Source organism: Homarus americanus, unplaced genomic scaffold (genome assembly GCF_018991925.1).
Source record: "Homarus americanus isolate GMGI-L3 unplaced genomic scaffold, GMGI_Hamer_2.0 scaffold42643, whole genome shotgun sequence".
Classification (NCBI taxonomy): domain Eukaryota; kingdom Metazoa; phylum Arthropoda; class Malacostraca; order Decapoda; family Nephropidae; genus Homarus; species Homarus americanus.
The window spans coordinates 2,010,828-2,030,473 of record NW_024747582.1 but is presented as its reverse complement, the minus strand read 5'-3'; the positions used below and the strand labels follow the sequence as shown (position 1 = coordinate 2,030,473).

The window sequence follows — 19,646 nt, the reverse complement described above, 5'->3', positions numbered from 1 at the left end:
GGGGGAATATAAGGGAATGGCTTGTGGGGTCAATCAGTTTATGGCAGAGTAAGTTGCACTGATTGGGGGAAATATTGATTCTATTAAGACTGGTCCAAACTTCAAAGGAAATGTGTGATGATTATGGAGTAAGGGATGAGTGGATGATGATCGATATATTAGTGGGTAGGAAGGCAAAGGGAAGACAAACTGATGGATGAATGATATAAAAAGTTGGATTGATGCAGAACCTGAGTGGAGAGGGGGGCTATGGTCACCAACCCTCAGACATAGGGATAGTGTATTGACTAGTTACATAACACTAATTAGACTATTACGGGTCATTTAAATACTAATTAATCTGTTTAGATAGACCATTAACATATAATTTAACTATCTGTAGATGTTAAAGGCATAAACTTCCTTGAACTATATATTTAAATCCTATAGAGTATATAATTAAATACTATAGTGGCATTGTGGTATTTTCCAGGTATACGCCATTCTTCACGGGACACACGGCATGAGTGAGACGAGGGAGCTACAGTCCAAGCAGACAGGCCAGCTGTTTACGCGTGGGGCCCTCTGTACGTTTATTCTTACGTAAGTATCTGCAGCAGTGTGAATCCATTACACATTCCTTGGATGTTTAGATTACAAATATACTATACAAGTTTCCACGGCTGTGTTTTAGGTCTTAGTACATGTAATGGTATATTGTTGATGTATGACTATACTGTAAAGCTGACTGTTGTTGAATTCACCTTGAAAATGGTTCCTGTTCATTGCCAGCTGAAACGAAGGACATTGCTCTTACCTTGTACCCCAAGCCATGTACAGCAACTGCAGGAATGCTATTATGTACACTATTGGTCACACTTGCTAATGCTGGAACATATATTTGGTGTGCAGGATAGAAAGAATTGTTTCAATTACTGCGGATGCAAGCTGTCCCATGTTAGTTATCAGAAATCATTAGGGACATCTTTTCTCTTTGACTTATCCTGATTCATTAAAATAATTCCTTTTTCCTTTCTCCACCAGAACTCCTGAACCACTCGGTGACATCCTCAAGGTTCAAGTGTGGCACGACAACAGCGGGGGAAGTGAATCGGGGTGGTACGTGTGCGAAACGAGTGTGGCCGACCTGGTTCTGGGGGCCAGGTATGCCTACCCCTGTTATCGCTGGTTGTCGGTGCAGGCGGATGATGCCAAGGTGGAGAGGGAAATCACTCTGGAAAGTCCAACAACTTTTATACAGGTAAATTTTTTATTTTGTTTGTGGGGGAAAAAAAGCTGTGCATATTGTAGGTCACATCGGCCTTATGCAAGATCTGCTGTGGTATCCCGGAAGCCGTAATACAATGGGAGAAAAGTTAAGTGATTATTCAAGAATGGCTATGGTGGTTCCCGACTGTCGTTTGTTGTTATTACGTCATCGTGGTGTAGTCAGGTGTACCAACTGGCGGAAGACTGGGAGGTTGGTATGCTTGCACCCTCAAAACTTTGTCAGTAGCATGAAACGTTTACTCTTGGTACACGATTTACGAGCATGAAAAACTTGAATCCCAAGCAAAGATGCACCTCATATTCCTATTTTCTTGGATTATAAGCCAATTCTGGGTATGAAATACGATCACTTACAGTGAATAAAGGTAAATAAAGCCTGTGACAACCATAAGAACTTAGGAATAGAGTGTAGTATCTGTTCCTTTCTTTATCCGTATTAAATCTAACAATAAAGTAATAAGTTTTTCATGAACTTGGGGTTGGGTGAGTGTAATAAAGAGAACTATGGTCTGTTCTGTGGATGAAGTCAGTATAATATAACAAAGTACAGTATTAGGTATTATAATTTTGCTATGACAGTGATGAACTCACTGTACAGATGATTTGGGTTAAAAATCTTGAAAAATATCACCATAACTGTTAGTTTTATATCAAACAGGAAATTATCTTTGTGCCAAAAATCTTTACTTCCATTTTATACAAGTATAAAGGCCAGTTATCTACAAAAAATGAAACCTTGAGATAATGTTTCCAACTTGTGTCCACCTGATTATAGGAATGTTTTTGTTTTTAAAGCCCCAAGTGCTTCTTGCAAACCAACCATGGGGCTACCACAGCATTGTGTACACTAAAGAAGTTCTTGCAATTGGCCCTTAGTTCTAATAGACCTAAATTTAATCTAACAGCTATACTGTATTGATTAGGGGGTCCATAAGTTTCAGGGCCCATTAGGACCTGGTAAGGTTAGATTAAGTTAACATTAGGTTACATTATGCACTAATGAAATAATAAATACATACCAGTACCCTGTACCTAATTTCTTTGATACATGAACTTACTGTTTCTATTTTTTTCACCCACAGGATTTTGAGCACTTCCTGCCTCAGTACGCCAGTGAACACATGTTGTGGACGTCTCTGCTCACTACCTCCAACACTTCCAAGCTGTACCGTCTTCAGAGACTCACCATATGCTTGATTGTGTGTCTGTGTATGGGAACAGTATCTCTCAGTTTTGTGCAGGTGAGTTGTCTGGTCTCATTTTGTAGCAAACTTGGGGATTCTTGATTATTAAAAGATCATATGGGTGTTATTAGTAGTTATTGTGAAGCTAATAGATCATTTGCTCAGCTCAGAGGGGACCCCATATACAAGGGGTTAGTAGACCATCTCCACCACCCCCTTCAGTACAGGGACACCACTAATAACATTGTATTTAGATAACACATGATATTATTCAGCTCAGAGGGGACCCCATACACAAGGAAGTACTAATGGTATTAAATCTCCTCCTGTATGCAGATGGTAAACAACGAACACACTATGATGGTCCCAGACATGCACATCGAGTCCCTGTTCTACGGTGCCATGATTGCCATGATTCTCCTCCCAGTCCAGTGGCTCTTGGAGATGATCTTCAAAATGAGCAATAGGCTGGTGAGTACAGTTGTTGCTGTAGAGAAATGTGCAACAAATGAATAACAGTGAATGACTGTGATCAAATGAATGAGTGAACAAATGATTGGCAGTGAATGAATGATTGGGAGTGTGAATGATTGGCAGTGAATGAATGAATGATTGGCAGTGGATGAATGAATGATTGGCAGTGGATGAATGAATGATTGCCAGTGAGTGAATGATTGGCAGTGAATGAATGATTGATTGACAGTGAGTGAATGAATGATTGATTGGGAGTGGATGAATGAATGATTGGCAGTGAATGAGTGAGTGAATGAATAACATTGAAATAATGAATGAATGACACTGAATTTATTTGAGAATAGTTTTCCTTAAATGAATTTCACACTATTATATAAACTTTGCTTCTGTGTGTGTGTGTAATCTAACATATACTACTTAAATATATAAAAAAATAATGATAATATGACCGGTAGATAGAAACTTTTTTAATGGCCGATAATTGAATGTTGGTTTTATATTTGTTTTATTTTATTTTTATTTTTTTTACAGGAAGAAAAAGAATACAACTCCAAAAGTGTATTAGACACCTTAAGGGCCACTAGAGAAATAATAACATTCCCACAAACTATGAGCGACCAGGAGGACAGCTTTGAGGAGGAGGTGTATAACCCCCAGTCTCAAGTGTGGAGGAATCTAGCCAGCTGGGCCCAGTCTGTGGAGATTACAAACACGGACGCAATTCATCCGGTGTTGTTGCAAAACCAGGAAGGCATGCAAGTCACTCAGCGATCTCGAAGTAATGCCGATAATGACCCCAGAGCTCCACCTGTTGAGAGTGAATTTAGGAGGAACTCGGTCGACCCACTTGCCACCACGGCACAACTAACGACCGTGCCAAACATTATGAACGACAACCGCGAAGCAGCTAGTACCAAGAAATGCTCCCTGACGATCTTTCATTTCCTCTCCGAGCTGCGTAGGTCCTTCAGTTACATCCTTCACTTCCTGGCTAAGAATAAGAAAGGAAAAGGCAAGAGAAGAAACACCATAGAAGAGGAGGACGGTTGGGATGGTGATGATGGTGATGATGACGATGATGATGACGAGAATGATGAACTGAGAATGTCGTCCAGTATGACGTTCATCTTCTCTCAGTGCGTTGGATGGATCGTGTGCTGTTTCTTTGCGGGTTAGTATAGTATGGCTGACTGGTATTATTTTATCTTCGTGGTGTATGAGGGGTCAAAAGGCAAAGATCATGTGGTGTTTGATTTTTGAAGATGGGGTCAATCATGAAGGGTCAAAGGTCATGTGGTGTATGATTTTTGAAGATGGGGTCAATACTGAGGAGTCTAAGGTCACCTATGCAGTATGATGTTGCAACTCGACTTAAAAACACATGGGGACATATTGTTACTCATTGTGTATATTTTATTCCTGCAGCTATGTGTTGTATGACGCTGTTCGTGCAAGGTTCAGGAATGTCTGTGGACTACGGCTCCCTCTGGGCGCACATCATCTACATAACACTGTGCTGTTCCATGTTTGTTATGCAGCCTCTCGTTATAGTGATCTACACATTATATAAGGTGATTGTGGGAAATATTGTGGGTGGATGTTTGGGCCATGGTTAGGTTTGGTTAGATTATCCTGGCTCAAACTAAATATCCATGGCCCAAACATCTACCTTTGTGAAATATTGACACTGTTATTTATAAAGAAAAGTCTCTTATTCACGACGACAAATTACGTTCTTCCGAATCATTAATTAGTACTGTATAATGTTTTTAAGGTACTGTATATTAATAGAAGAAAGAAAATCAAAGATGCCACAATTCAGAATGGGTGGATTTTTTTTTGTTTTACAATGTTTCAGATGTTAATTTGACTTAAAATTGTGATCCTCTTATGTAAAATTAAGATATTACAAAGATTAACATGTATATGTGAAATCTGCCATCTGTATTTCATAACAGGAAGGATAAACAGTAATGTGATTGGCAGAACACTTTTAAAATGTTATTAATCTTGTAGGTGTGTATGTATCGATGGTTCGGGAGTCGAGGCTGCATCAGTTCCTGTGTGACCGTCCCTTTGGATCAAGTGGTGGCTATTTGGAACCGCTATCAGACTGTGCTGCTGAGGCAAAATTATTCTGGGAAAAATACCAACAGTGAGAAATGTGAGTAGAGCTGTACAACTGGTGGGCTGAAAAGTTTGTCTGTATGCGGTGTGGTATTATTACACACACACACACAGTCTTGTACTTGTATGGATTGGTTTAATTAGTTGTGGGTGAGATATCAGTCCAGCACACAAACATGAAGCATTATTTACCATACTTACAGGTCTTTTTTAATGTTGTTCACCATAACTTATACATTCATGGTTTTTCATTGTGAGAGTTGAAGGGGGGGGGAGGGTGTGGCTTAAAGAAAATTAGTTCTGTTTAATGACTCGTACGGATTTTCTCTCTTCTCAGTGCTGGAGGAACGACAGAGGACACGGGATCTCAGATTTGCCCACCCGCCCAGTGAACAGTATCTGCTGAAGTGCCGGGAGAAAGAACTACGGCGAGAGCACGTGTCCAGCCTCTTGTGTAGCACTGTGGGCCACCTGCTGTTCCTGGCCCTGCTGATAATAATAGCAAGTAATTCTAACATCGAGGAGAGTTACAAATTGAACAGGGCCGTATACTCCGCTTTAGAGAATGGGACGTGCTTGGACTCTGCTCGTTATGAAGACGCATGCACAAGCATCGGTTCAAACGGAGATTCCTGTAACACCGTCGAAAACAAGAATTACATGAAGTTCAAACATATCCATACTAAGGAAGATTGGTGGAAGTGGGCATACACCGAACTTCTGGCCCTCACCTATAACACGGACAAAACGTACAGCACGGATTGTATATTCTGTGACACCAACAGCATCGTGATCGGGATGCCCAGGATTCGGAAATATGACATCTACTCCCAGGAATGCGAAGCTAGCAAAGTGAAAATCGGCAACATGTCCTTTGCGGATCTCTTGAAGGTGAAAACGTGTTTTCCGGACTACATAGACGAAGTGCCTCACCTCTTCAGCTTCAGATTGGACATGGATAAGGAATATGAATGGGACGCACACTTCCTAGCAGTCACCTATGGATTATTTGGCCAATACAGCTATACCCCACACAAACAGTCGCTGAGCGGTTCGCGGTTCATCACCATCTTGTGGTTGATGATTCTGCAAGGGAGCGACTGGCTCAATGAAAACATGACGCGGGCGGTGGTCACGGACTTCACCCTCTACCATCCTCAGACGAAATTGTACACCACCGTTATGTTGTTGGCGGAATTTCCCTCACTTTCCGGAGCTAAGGTGAGTTGTTTAACCACAGTGAGAGTATACCCGTCTCCCCCCCCCTTCTCCCCCCTCCCTTCTCCCCCCTCCCTTCTCCCCCTCCCCCTCTCTTTTCTCTCTCTTCAGTGTGTAGGTTGTTTAAAATGGCTTTGTAAATAAATTAAGCAAATACGAATTACCATATGAACTAACCTTAACCATCTCAGTAACAGCCTTAGCCCAACTAGATACAATAATAGTGGTTAGCAACTGACCCCATTGATATGACCTACTGACTGACTGACCCAATTATGCATTCAAAGTGTTTCAGGTACAGTACGGTATTTTTTTGTATGTTACAGACCAAAACAAGCGCGTGGTCGTCCCATATTGAGAGGTACAGCAGTGATTGGTCGATTGTGTGTATGGTGGCTGAGATAGTGTTGCTGGCCATTGCTATGTACTACCTGTACCACACCACTATATATGTCTACACCTGTCGCTTCAAGTAAGAAACCTACTCATTCGTTGTTGATTTTTTCTTAGATTTATTGACGATTGTGGAAACTATTCTTTACTTAGTGTTTTAATGAATATTGAATTTACGAGCCTCACCTTATCTCATTCCTCCCAAGCCCAAACGCCCTCACACTAAGGTATCACTAACGTATGAAAGAAATTACACTTTGCTGAAAACACATTGTCAGGAGGAGACTTGAGGCATTGTTCATAAGGAAGACCAATTTCCAAGCAGTATCCTCGTCCTGGTTGTCTGGATATTTGGACTTATCCAATAGCCCACGTGTTTATATAAAAAAACTGGGACGTCCTTCCTCCCCAAATGTACACTACAATATATGGTATTTCCATGTTGTTTTATATTTTTATGGAATTAGTATACGTTCTTGTAATTTATCCATAGTTTAAATTTTTTTAAATCCTGTAATAAATATCACAAGTCAATTACCCCCTTGTGGCCCTCCCCAGCTCAACCAAGGCTTACACAGCTCCGAGCAGGTTTGAAACACACATTCTAAGGGTAGAAACTTTCCACAATGATGTTGATTTTTTCTTAGAATTATTATTGTTATTGGTGTTATGAGTACAGTATTATTATTTATAAATATTTTTTCATTATTTGAAAAGCTTTTAGATTTGCCCTTTTTTCTGCGTCTTGTCTAAATAATAATAACAATTAACGGTTTATTGAAAGAGCATAGCAGTGAAGGCTGAAAATATACAGTTACATAATTGGGGAATGGGTCTCTTGATTTACAAATAATATACAAGTAACATAAGTGATACAAATAAGAGATATAATAACTAGGTGGGGAGAAGGTCAAACTACAGGGCATTTCAACAGAGTGACAGTGCAAAAGGTAGGATTTACTGGGAGTGAATACACTGGTTTATTACAAGTTATTGATAATTTTTACAATGGTTGGGACTGGGCTGTTCTTATAGCGATCAGTTCATACTTGTATGAGCTGGATGCGGTTGTGGTGTCGAACAGCAATTCTCGGGCCAGGGATCTCAGGTGGTAGTAGGAGCCGGTGTCGAGGATGGTGCAGAAGCTTCTCACCAAATTTGCAGATGAGGTCGTGGTAATGGTCAGTGAGAGCCGAGAGGGTCCGTGTGTTGAGCGCTTCTTGAGATGTGGAGTAGGAAGGGGAGAGAATAATCTTGCATGCCCTCTTTTGCACTTCTTCTAGGTGTTTATCTTGTGTGGCATTTAGGGAGGAAGACCAGGTAGGGGAGGCATAATTGAGCTTGGGAAGTATGAATGTTGAGTAAACACTGAGGAGCTCAGGTGTAGGAACTCCGAGGGACTTGAGTCGGCGGAGGAGGAGGAGACGGAAACTGGAGGATTTGACAACTTCACTGACGTGTAGTTTCCAATTTAGTTTGTTGTCTATGGTGACGCTGAGGAGCTTAGTGGAATCTACAACATGGAGTGTGTTGTGACCTAAGGTAATGGAAGGGGGTGGGACATCGTTGGAGGAGAGGTTGATGTGCATAACCATGGATTTGGTATGGTTGATGGTGACGTGGTTGTGGGTGGCTCAGTTTTGGAGACTGTTCAATAAATCCTGAAGGGCGATGTAGTCGGGAGCAGAGTTGTTGACACTGATCCCAATGGTGGAGTCGTCGACATATTTCCAGCAAGCAGGGGTTTCTCTTAGGGCATCATTGATAAGCATAAGGAAGCCTTGGGGGACGCCACAGGTGAGTGACTGAAAGGTGGAGACAGCCCCTCGGAAGCGTACAGCTTGGCTTCGGTCACTGAGGAAGTTTGTATGCCTGTCTGTCTGTCTGTTCCCCCACTCATAAATACTGGAACCAACCACGATGTTCTTGGCTGGCATTGTGTATTAATTATTGAAGGAAAACTTGGGATTAAAAACCAATTGTGTGTTAATCGAAAATTCTCTCCTCCAGGATTTGGAAGTGTTTTTGGGGATTGCTGGATGTACTTATGACCGTTTTAAGCTGGAGTTACATGGTGTGCCTGATGCTGCGCGTACAGATAGCCGAAGATGCGATGTGGCAGCTGAGAGTCGCCTACTTCAAGAAATTTGTCAACCTTACGGGTCTGGCGACTTGGGATAATGTAAGTGATATTCTTAGCCATAGTAATTGTAATAATTGTTCTTGAGACTGTATGTGAATAGGTTACTTGCTTAATATGTGTAGACAGTTTACTATAATCTTGTGATACTAAAATGTGGAGACAGTTTACTCCTATAATTTTGAGAACACTATCCAAATTTTGCCCCGAGAGCATGATTATAAATTCTTGCATTATTTTATGTTCAGATCCTGGAAGCCCTGATTGGAGGCATGTTAACAGTCCATCTGCTGCGTTGTCTCTGCCTGATGAGATATCTGCCTCGTTTACGTCGCCTTGGGCTAATACTGGCCAGTGCTGCTAAAGATGTGCTGTGTATAAGGTAAGGATGTGTTCTATTCCCTCCAGTGCTGTTAAAAGATGTGCTGTGTATTAGGTGAAAAAATACTGTGAATGATACAAGAAGATATTTTTTTTAATATATAAGGACAACTTACTGATAGAAGAATGTAAATATAACTTAACTTTTAACCGCTTCTGTACGCCCTCAATAGTGAATTAAACATCCTGTGTTAGTTAAGATATTAAAAGCGTCGTCCCCAATAACAAAAAGGCTAGAATACGGCCATGTTATATTTCCCGTTCTCTCTCTGACAGTTTTATTCTGGGAGTTATGATGATTTGTTGCATATGCCTTGGATACCTGTGGTTCAATCAAGTGCTGTGGGAATGTCACTCTTTTGCCGAGACGCTGTTGACACTCTTCAGAATCACCTGGGCGCATCTACCTTTCTTAACGAGTGAGTTGAGTCAGACAGTTTATCTTCATACCTAAATGATCTTTCTCTTTCTCATCCTTCTCCTCCTGTTACTCCATCTCTTCTTCTTCACCTCCTCCATCTTCTCTCCTCCATCCCTTCCAACCAAATCTTTTAGTTGGATTTTAATATTTTGTTTATTGTTCATCATAGAGCAATTAAATTACCTCTTTTATATATACTTTTCCCTGTTTTAATTATTTTTTTGTATGCCCGTTTGTAAATTATCTTGACATAGGATAATTTTTTTAATAATGTAAATAAGAAAAGTATCGCATATATAGTTAAGAAATAAATTAGTTTGATATAATAATGAGATAGTTTACCATCTATTTTTTCCATCCTTGCAACTCTTCCATTGTCTGTGCTGTACCAACTAGTGTTTACGTCGTTACAGAGGTGGAGAGAGAGTCGTCGGGCTGTGTGTCCTTTCTGGGGTATCTTTACTACTTGGTGGCCTATGTTCTGCTGTACCAAGTGGCTCGAGCGCTCTACATTGCTGCCTTCCTGTATGCTCGCAAGAAATATGTCGATAAGCCGGGGTAAGTACAGTACAGGAGTCTTTTTTATTTATTTTTTAGATTTTTTTTAGTATTGTAGTTTTAAACTGATTGAAAAGCTTGAAAATGTATAAGTAACTTTAATGTTAAGTTTGATAGTGGAAGTTAACTGTAGGGACGGTGGCCATCATCAGTGGAAGTTAACTGTAGGGACGGTGGCCATCATCAGTGGAAGTTAACTGTAGGGACGGTGGCCATCATCAGTGGAAGTTAACTGTAGGGACGGTGGCCATCATCAGTGGAAGTTAACTGTAGGGACGGTGGCCATCATCAGTGGAAGTTAACTGTAGGGACGGTGGCCATCATCAGTGGAAGTTAACTGTAGTGATCAGTAATCAAGTGTTAGCTGTAGGGGGCCATCATCAGTGGAAGAATCAGTGAAGTTAGTAGGCCATCATCAGTGGAAGTTAGCGGTATCATCAGCCGGGTAGGACGGTGGCCATCATCGGAAGTTAGCTGTAGGGACGGTGGCCATCATCATCAGTGGAAGTGGCCATATCAGTGGACCAGGACGGTGGCCATCATCAGTGGAAGTTAACTGTAGGGACGGTGGCCATCATCAGTGGAAGTTAACTGTAGGGACGGTGGCCATCATCAGTGGAAGTTAACTGTAGGGACGGTTAATTAAACATGGCCTCCTTGTTTTCCCAAGAAACAAGTTCCGTGACAGTGAGTGAACTTCAACAACTTAAATTTTCACAGTTGTCTCTTCATGAGAAGGTTGCTATTAAGACAAGAGGCCGTCCCTCACCTGATATTCAAATATCTCGACCAGGAATAAGCAACAGTAAGAGGTATATTCGTAGCTTACATTCAGAATGGTACCAAAGGAGAAATTGGCTCTGTGGTTGTGAAGTAAAAAATACACTATTTTGTTTTTCGTGTTTGTTGTTTGGAATTGGAAGTGATTTAACTTGGACAAAAGACGGCTTTAGAAATATAAACAAAATGAAAGAAAAAACTGAAAAACATGAAAAGTCAAAGAAGCATATTGAAAGAGTGGTTTCACTATCACTTTAGGAAGAGTAAATACTTAAAGAAAAACTTAGTGAAGCCTATAGACTTATCATCAATGAGCATAACAGGAAGGTTACCAAGAACCGTGAAATTTTATCCAAGATAATAGACTGCATTACATTTTGTGGAAACTTAGAAATTCCTTTACGTGGACATGATGAAAAAGATGATTCAGTAAATCCAGGTGTATTTAGGGTATTAATAAATTTTGCATCTAAATTAGACCCAGATTTAAAGAACCATTTAGAAACAAGTACAGTCTTCACAGGTGTTTCTAAGACTATTCAGAATGAGATACTTGACTGCCTGCTGCAGGTATACCATGATGAGATAAAGAAAGAGATTAAAGAAGCTTCATTTGTAGCTGTCATGGCTGATGACACAGCAGATGTTTCAGAACACACTCAAATGGTATTTGTTCTACGGTACGTGCTGAAGGAAGAAATATTTGATCGTTTTTAGGGATTCTTTATTCCAGAAAATCAAACTGCAGATGGCATATCAAAATGTATTCTAGAGCAGTTAGATATAATCCTTCAAGGAAATAGACAAAAACTGATAGCTCAGACATTTGATGGCGCAAATGTCATGAAAGGCAAAAAAGGGGGTGTTCAGGCAAAAATAAAAGCAGTTTATAATAATGCACATTTCATTCACTGTTATGCGCACCAACTGAATCTGATTATGAGAAATGCAGCAAGTATTATGCGGGACTCAAGAATATTTTTCTCTAACGTTTTGGCTATACCAACATTTTTCTCAAGATCACCACAACGTGTATCCATTCTCAATAAGCACATGAACGTCAGCATTCCGCGCCCATTCTCTACAAGGTGGAACTTTAACATACGGACCGTGAACAAAAAGTTCATGAAAATTTGCAACCTTTAAAAAGCTGCCTTGCTGAAATCCAGTCGACGGTAAATGCAGATCGAACCATTTCAGAAGCAACAGGAATTTTGCACTACCTGAATAATGAAAAATTCATGTTCTGGTCGGAGCTTTTTCATCAGATCATGCCTCATGTTGAAGTAATTTACAACCAAATGCAGTCTTGAGAAATTGATGTGTTTAAAGTACATGGATGTATAACAAATTTCAAAGCTGCTATTTTAGAAATAAGAAACTCGAAGTACTGTGAGAATCCTTCAAAGACGCTCATGGCTGAAGCAAAGGAAGTATGTGACTGTATATATGTTGATATAGTGGAGAGATATTCTTTCACTAAACAATTATTAGTTGCTAAATTATTCAACAAGAAAAGCTTCACTAGTTTTAAGAATAAACTGCCTACAGAAGAGATAGGATTGACCACTGAAGTATATCTCATGAGTGACAAAGAAAAATTTGAAACTGAACTTAAGAGTATTCTACAGTAGGTCCGATATGCATGAATATTGCAGGTTAATTAACCTGCTGAAATTTATCTTGGAAAATAATTTAGATGATGTTCTTAGTGAGATTACAAAACTGATAAAAATCCTCTTGACAATTCCTATGACTACATCAGAGCCTGAACGCTGCTTTTCAACATTAAAAAGAATACAGTAAAAACTTTTCTGAGGAGCACTATGAATTAGGAAAGGCTAAATGCACTTGCAATGATTTCAAAGGAGAAAATTTTCTTTAACAGTCATCCAAACATCAATGAGAAAGTTGTTGACCTTTTCGCTCAAAAGAAAACAAGAAGAATGGATTTTATTTTTAAATAAATTTGGATCAAGCTAGACTGGAGAATTTTATCTGTAAGTGTTAAATGTTTTTTTTTGTACTTTTACAATACTTTTAGTATTTTATTATTTTTATCATTATATATATATATACCTACTGTATTTCTGTGTGTGTTTGTGTCTTACACAATATTAAAACAATTCTTAAAAATTTTTTGAAGCAGCACCCCCACGAATTAGTCACGAGCCGCCACTGGTTGAGTGTGTGTTTGTGGGTGGAGTTTGTACATGTGTGTGGGCTGGATGTGTTTGTGTAGGCTGGTCATGCATGTGTGAGAGAGAGAGAGAGAAGCAATGCAGTACACTCAATCATCTTTGTTTCTTAATGTTAAAAACAACCAAATCCATTACTTACCATCTACCTTTGTACTAATGACAGAGAAATATCAACACAGTATTTATTAACCATCTTTGTTTTTGTTTCAGGTTAGAAGTCAAATGGAAGGACATAACTTCATATATAAGGGGAAGATGTCGCTCACTGGTGCATAAAGTCAGGAGGAAGAAGGAAGAAATGGTGAATCAACCCAAGGACAATACTCCTCCTGTAAGTTATAGTGATTGTTACCACTCCTTCCACCAGCGGCTAGGGTAGTACGTACAGAGCGGTAGATACCTCGCAAGACTTGTTGAATTACCACTGGCTGTCCCGCCAGTCTCCGGTAATTTCCCAATGATCGGTATCGGCGTATAGACAAACAACAGACAGGTAGATCTCCACCTGGTCACAGAAACACACTTGTGCACTGTAGTCTTCTATAATAAACACTAATTCTTCACAACACTGTTAACAGGGTAATGTCTTCACAGCTTAACTCCACACTTCAAATATAGAGTCAGTACACTACCAGTTTACATTCCCTTAGTCTTCTCACTTTATATTAATAACAAAAGTTTCACAATAATTGCACAACAATTGTCTTCAGTTGTTCTTCTAGGTATAGTCTTTACACTATGAATAGAGGTGAGCGACTAATTGCCCCTAGGCAGGCCTCACCAGCTTTTAATATACGGTTCGTCAGATGCCTAGAACTAGCGATGTCCAGACGCGGGAGGTCGGCTCGAGACCTGCCTGGAGAATTCTAGAATGATTTGGGCTTACAATAAGAGGTAAATCAGAACAAAAATGATACAATACATTCTGGAATATTCTTACATAATTAATACATCAATATATACAGGAAAATTTAATTAAATTTACCCCAAATAACTGCTGCTTGGGACAGAAAACAATCACAACATCTAGTTTAAAAAGATTATAATACAAAATTATGCCTCGGCATAACATTATTATAATAATAATAATTAACGGTTTATTGAAAGAGCATAGCAGTGAAGGCTGAAAATATACAGTTACATAATTGGGGAATGAGTCTCTTGATTTACAAATAATATACAAGTAACATAAGTGATACAAATAAGAGATATAATAACTAGGTGGGGAGAAGGTCAAACTACAGGGCATTTCAACATAGTGACAGTGCAAAAGGTAGGATTTACTGGGAGTGAATACACTGGTTGATTACAAGTTATTGATAATTTGTACAATGGTTGGGACTGGGCTGTTCTTATAGCGATCAGTTCGTGCTCGTATGGGCTGGATGCGGTTGTGGTGTCAATCAGCAATTCTCGGGTGGTAGTAGGAGCTGGTGTCGAGGATGGTGCAGAAGCTTCTCACCAAATTTGTAGATGAGGTCGTGGTAATGGTCAGTGAGAGCCGAGAGGGTCAGTGTGTTGAGCGCTTCTTGAGATGTGGAGTAGGAAGGGGGAGAAAATAATCTTGCATGCCCTCTTTTGCACTTTTTCTAGGTGTTTATCTTGTGTGGCATTTAGGGAGGAAAACCAGGTAGGGGAGGCATAGTTGAGCTTGGGAAGTATGAATGTTGAGTAAACACTGAGGAGCTCAGGTGCAGGAACTCCGAGGGACTTGAGTCGGCGGAGGAGGAAACTGGAGAATTTGACAACTTCACTAACGTGTGGTTTCCAATTTAGTTTGTTGTCTATGGTGACGCCGAGGAGCTTAGTGGAATCTACAACCTAGAGTGTATTGGGACCTAAAGTAATGGAAGGGGGTGCGACAACGTCGGAGGAGAGGTTGATGTGCATAACCATGGTCTTGGTATGGTTGATGGTGACGTGGTTGTTGGGGGCCCAGTTTTGGAGACTGTTCAATAAATCCTGAAGGGCAGTATAGTCGGGAGCAGAATTGTTGATGCTGATCCCAATGGTGGAACCAGCAGGGGTTTCTCTTAGGGCATCATTGATAAGCATAAGGAAGCATGATGGTCCCATCTTGGTGCCTTGGGGGACTCCACAGGTGAGTGACTGAAAGGTGGAGACAGCCCCTCGTAAGCATACAGCTTGGCGTCGGTCACTGAGGAAGTCTGTAAGCCATGGTATAAGACTTCTTTGAAACCCGAGGTCAATAGCTTTGTTGATCATTAAATTGTGGTCGACTAGGTCGAATGGATTAGTGAAGTCAATGAAGGCAACAGCTACAGACTTTTCGTTTCTCGAGATGGCGGTATATGTAGTCGAGAAAGCTGACAAGACAGTGAGTGGTGGAGGAAGTTTCATATTACCAAATTGCTGAGGGTCTACGACTCCTGCAATATCAGCATAAGCCCAGTCGAACACAAAACTTTCACAGATTAGGCTGGGTTTTGGGGTGATTGCAATAGGTCGTAGCTGATTTAAGGATTGTGGGCTGGTTGACTTGGGCACTGGTGATACATAAAAAGTCTTCCAGTCAGCTGGGCATCTGGCTTGACTAAGAGAAGCATTGATGATGGAGCAGAGGGGTTTAGCAAGCTCCAGGGAGAACTCCTTGAAGAGTTTCATTGGTAAGTCAATAGGGGTGGTGGAGCGTTTTAACTTTAGTTTGTCCAGACGTTTTGCTACTTCAAATTCTTCTACTAAGTCAGTGGGAAAGGGGGCTGGTAGGTAAGCAGGGAGATTGGTTGTGTCAAGCTGGGGGAGCATCTGGCATATAGTAGAGAAATGGTTATTTGATTGCTCCGCTGTGTCAACAATAGTGAGATGGCTAAGGAAGGGGAGGGGGTGTGTCTTATTGTTTAGTCCACAGAGTTCTTTAAGCTTACCATACCATTGACTGATGTTGGTCTGCTTCAGGTGTTGTAATTTGGTTGGGTAGTGAGACTTCTTTGCTGTGCGTATTTAGCGGATGACTCGGTTGCGAAGGGACCTGTAGCGGATGTGGTCATTGAGATGAAAGGCTCTATCTCTCTGTTGCATAAGTCTTTTGATCCGAAGTGTAATCCATGGCAAATCAGCTGGGTGAGATCTGACGGACTTCTCGGGGAAGAAGTGGTGGTGAGCTTCCGTGATGGTGTTGGTATAATTTATCCATTTGGTTTCCACGTCATCCACGCTAAGTACTTCAGTCCAGGGATGGTGAACTATCCACTGCCTGAAGAGACACACTGCAGAGTCAGTAATCGGCCTGTAGGTCTTGATGTAGGGTCTCTGTACTTGAGTGGGAGTGGCAGCAGGGGACCAGAGCACTGATAGGCGTGTGCTACACCCAATAGGAGGCATTGGTTGAGGTGGTTGGTACTGGTCCGCTAAGTCGGTTAAGATAAGGTCAAGGGTATTTTGACCGTGTGTGGGGAAGTTCACAGCTTGTGATAGTGAGAGCTGGTCCTGGATATCACTGGGGTCAATTTCATTATAATCCCTGCATAATACTAACTTGGCACATGGGTACTTAGCTCTGAGGTGGTAATGAGATGATTGATAAGAGTGTGTCTGGTGGGTGAGCGAGGCGGATGGTATGACACAGATTATGATAGAAGCAGTGTGGCGCGGGTGGGCCCGTGGCACAACACGTATCCATAATGCTTCCATTTCTGCTGGGACTTGAACATCCAGGTGTGACGGGCGTAGGTCATCTTGACAGAAGAAGGAAACGCCCCCTCCGAGTCTATGTGAACGAAGGTGATGAAAGAGTTGATATCCCTCAGTATGACACGTTTCAGGCACAATTTGCCAAGCCTCACGTATAGCAATGATGCTATCTGCGGCTGACCTCTTTGTGGTTGCCAGCTCGTCAAACTTGTTAGCTAGGTAAGTGACGTTGGAGAGCAGTAAAGACGGGAGATCATACCATATCCTTGGAACTTAGTGTAATGGTACGGTCTGTCAGGGGTGGGCTTCTCTGGTTTCCTAGTGGAGTTTACGGTCCTAATGGGCTTATGTGTATGACGGCCTTGTCTACAGCTGCGCACGTGGAATATGTTCAGTGACTTGAGTCGCGCGATAACACTGCCATCAGGATAACCGTTCCCACGCTTTAGATGGTACAGAGTGACCGCGGGTCCTTGTCACTGGCACTTTGAAGGTGACCGACAAAGTACCCACTGTTTGGCTTTTCCTTGGGATGCACTATCAGAACACTGTATGGTAATCACTTATTGCACTGATCACTTGAATGTTTTGCTGAATAAATCCCAGTGTAGTAAGGCTGGTAGGGCGTTGGGATATAGCGGGGAGGGGAGGGGGAGCACCTTCAGGGCACATCTTGTCTCACCGACCGTTGACAAGTGTCGATTGTTGTGTGTGTGGTATTGTTATTATTACAGTATTACTACTATTTTTTTTTATTATTGTGAGTGACTTTGAACAACTCACCACCAATACAAACATTATTCTGCAAATATCTGTCCATATATGTAGTGGCGGACTTAAGCATTTGTAGACCGAAGTTTGCAATTTGATTAACAGTGAATTAAAAGGGTAGACATCCCCATCTACCTCTGTGGTGTGGGTGTCAACAAGGTGGGATATTTTTTGCCAGATTTGTAATAAACTAAAGTACAGGTATATATAGATACCAAATCTTGATATATCTCTAGTTTTACTGTACCTGTATAATGCTGTGTAACATTTTTTATTTTAACATCAAAATAGATTAAAATATTTTGCATTTGATGAAATTTTGAAGGTTGGTTAGGTTTATAGATACTTTTACACACAGTATTCATTCATACTTTTTCCCAGGTTATCAATCAGAATTTTGCTCAGGTACCACAAGGATAAAAGGGGTTTTTAAAAGAGCGTATTATTATTATTATCATTACTGTATTATGATTAATGTTATTGCTGCATTATTAATTTTTTCTTGTTATTAGTACAGTATTATTAGTACATAGTAGTATGGTGGCATCGAGGGAACACCATATATTAACTTGTTCCCTATTTATTTATTCTTCCTTTTGTTTGTTTTACAGGATTTTTACATGACAGAGTTGGACCTTCAGATAACTCAAGTGATGACTAGACTGGACACCATGGCTGAAACACTGGGTCTGGTAATTGACCGTGTAGACGACCTCATTGAAGAGGACCAGTTAGCTGTATTGAGGACGTGTGATGGCGTCGAGGTACTTAAAATGACCAAGGTGAAATATTTTTGTTGTTATGCCTTCATTTTTAAGTACAGTATTGGAGTATATTTGTTTGTCTGACCATCCATCCACATACGGAGGGGTCAGACGAATTTCAAAACAAACACTAACTCCTGTTTTCTCGGTAGGGTTGTCAAAATGCTTCATCTGTTTTGTCATACTGTCTAACATAGAATCGTAAAGATGAGGGATGACAGACAGCCTTTTTGCTCCTGTACATACGCATTGATTTAAAACATTGAACAATACTTGATGGGAATGTTTAATATATTTTGAGTGTAGGTTTATTATACAGTAAGTAATTTTGAGATGCATTTACAACTTAAGGATTAATTCTATTTTGTAGAGTGAGGGAAAACCTGTAGTGTTTTAATTCAACCCAAAATTATTATCATGGGCATTTCTCAAGGCCTGTTTGTATGTCCTTGAAATATCATAGTATATTATCATGGTGTTCAACTGGTTTTTACATGAATTATTTTCTTGCTTTCTTTAATAACATTAGAGTACTGTATAGATGTTTTATACTCTGAAGCTGATGCCCATCCCACAAGGGGTCACAGCTCAAGGTTGAAGAAGCCACAGGTCTATAAAACTGTGAGGGCAAACTTTTTTCGAGTGAGAGTTGTGAACTCGTGGAACAACCTGCCAGAGAGTGTTGTCATGGCACCGAGTGTAAGCTGTTTCAAGGTCAGACTTGACCAGCACTGGAGCAGGTTCAGAAACATTCAGAAGCCAGTGTATGCATAGTACTTGCCAATAGTGCGTAATGGAGACGTGACCAACCGCTGAAGTGGCTAACAAGCCAATCAGTGGCAAAGAGGATAAAAGTAAACTAAAAGTCATATTGAAAAGCACATGAGGAGGACAATCTGATGGTTTGGATAGCAGGGACTAACTGTTGATTCCAAATGAACATCTTTATTTAGTATTATTGTACAGGTATAGTGTTATATTTCTCCTTAAACTATGAATTTTTTTTGCATCCATAATTAAGATTCTGGTAATATTGCAGGACTCTTCAGATAATGAAGCGTGGCAGTTGGAAGATGAGGTTACGAATTCTACTTTCAAGATGGAACTGGAAGCAATGCTGAAACCATTGCAGAGTTGTGGACAAGACCCGATGAAAGAAGCCGGTAGTAAAACATTAATTTCCAGTCAAGTTACATCACTGGAAGCAAGGAATGACAGTCACAAACACCAGTATGAGACCATTTTTGATACACCAATGGAAACTTCATTTAATCTGGATGCTTTTACTGACATTGCAAGTTGTCAGACAGAAAT

General features: G+C 40.5%; 1 protein-coding gene across 1 annotated transcript in view; it reads left to right on the top strand.

Annotated features, from left to right (window-relative positions):
- LOC121879726 overlaps positions 1–19,646 on the top strand; it is a 90,373-nt gene that overhangs the window by 69,796 nt on the left and 931 nt on the right. The window contains exons 14-29 of the mRNA XM_042386491.1: positions 473–582; positions 1,024–1,240; positions 2,352–2,510; positions 2,790–2,924; positions 3,459–4,098; positions 4,353–4,498; positions 4,944–5,091; positions 5,392–6,275; positions 6,599–6,744; positions 8,676–8,847; positions 9,054–9,187; positions 9,463–9,605; positions 10,021–10,165; positions 13,357–13,477; positions 18,180–18,350; positions 19,372–19,646. The exon at positions 19,372–19,646 is cut by the window's right edge and continues 931 nt beyond it. Of these exons, the coding sequence (XP_042242425.1) occupies positions 473–582; positions 1,024–1,240; positions 2,352–2,510; positions 2,790–2,924; positions 3,459–4,098; positions 4,353–4,498; positions 4,944–5,091; positions 5,392–6,275; positions 6,599–6,744; positions 8,676–8,847; positions 9,054–9,187; positions 9,463–9,605; positions 10,021–10,165; positions 13,357–13,477; positions 18,180–18,350; positions 19,372–19,646 (3,746 nt within the window). The remainder of the gene's footprint in view (positions 1–472; positions 583–1,023; positions 1,241–2,351; positions 2,511–2,789; positions 2,925–3,458; positions 4,099–4,352; positions 4,499–4,943; positions 5,092–5,391; positions 6,276–6,598; positions 6,745–8,675; positions 8,848–9,053; positions 9,188–9,462; positions 9,606–10,020; positions 10,166–13,356; positions 13,478–18,179; positions 18,351–19,371) is intronic.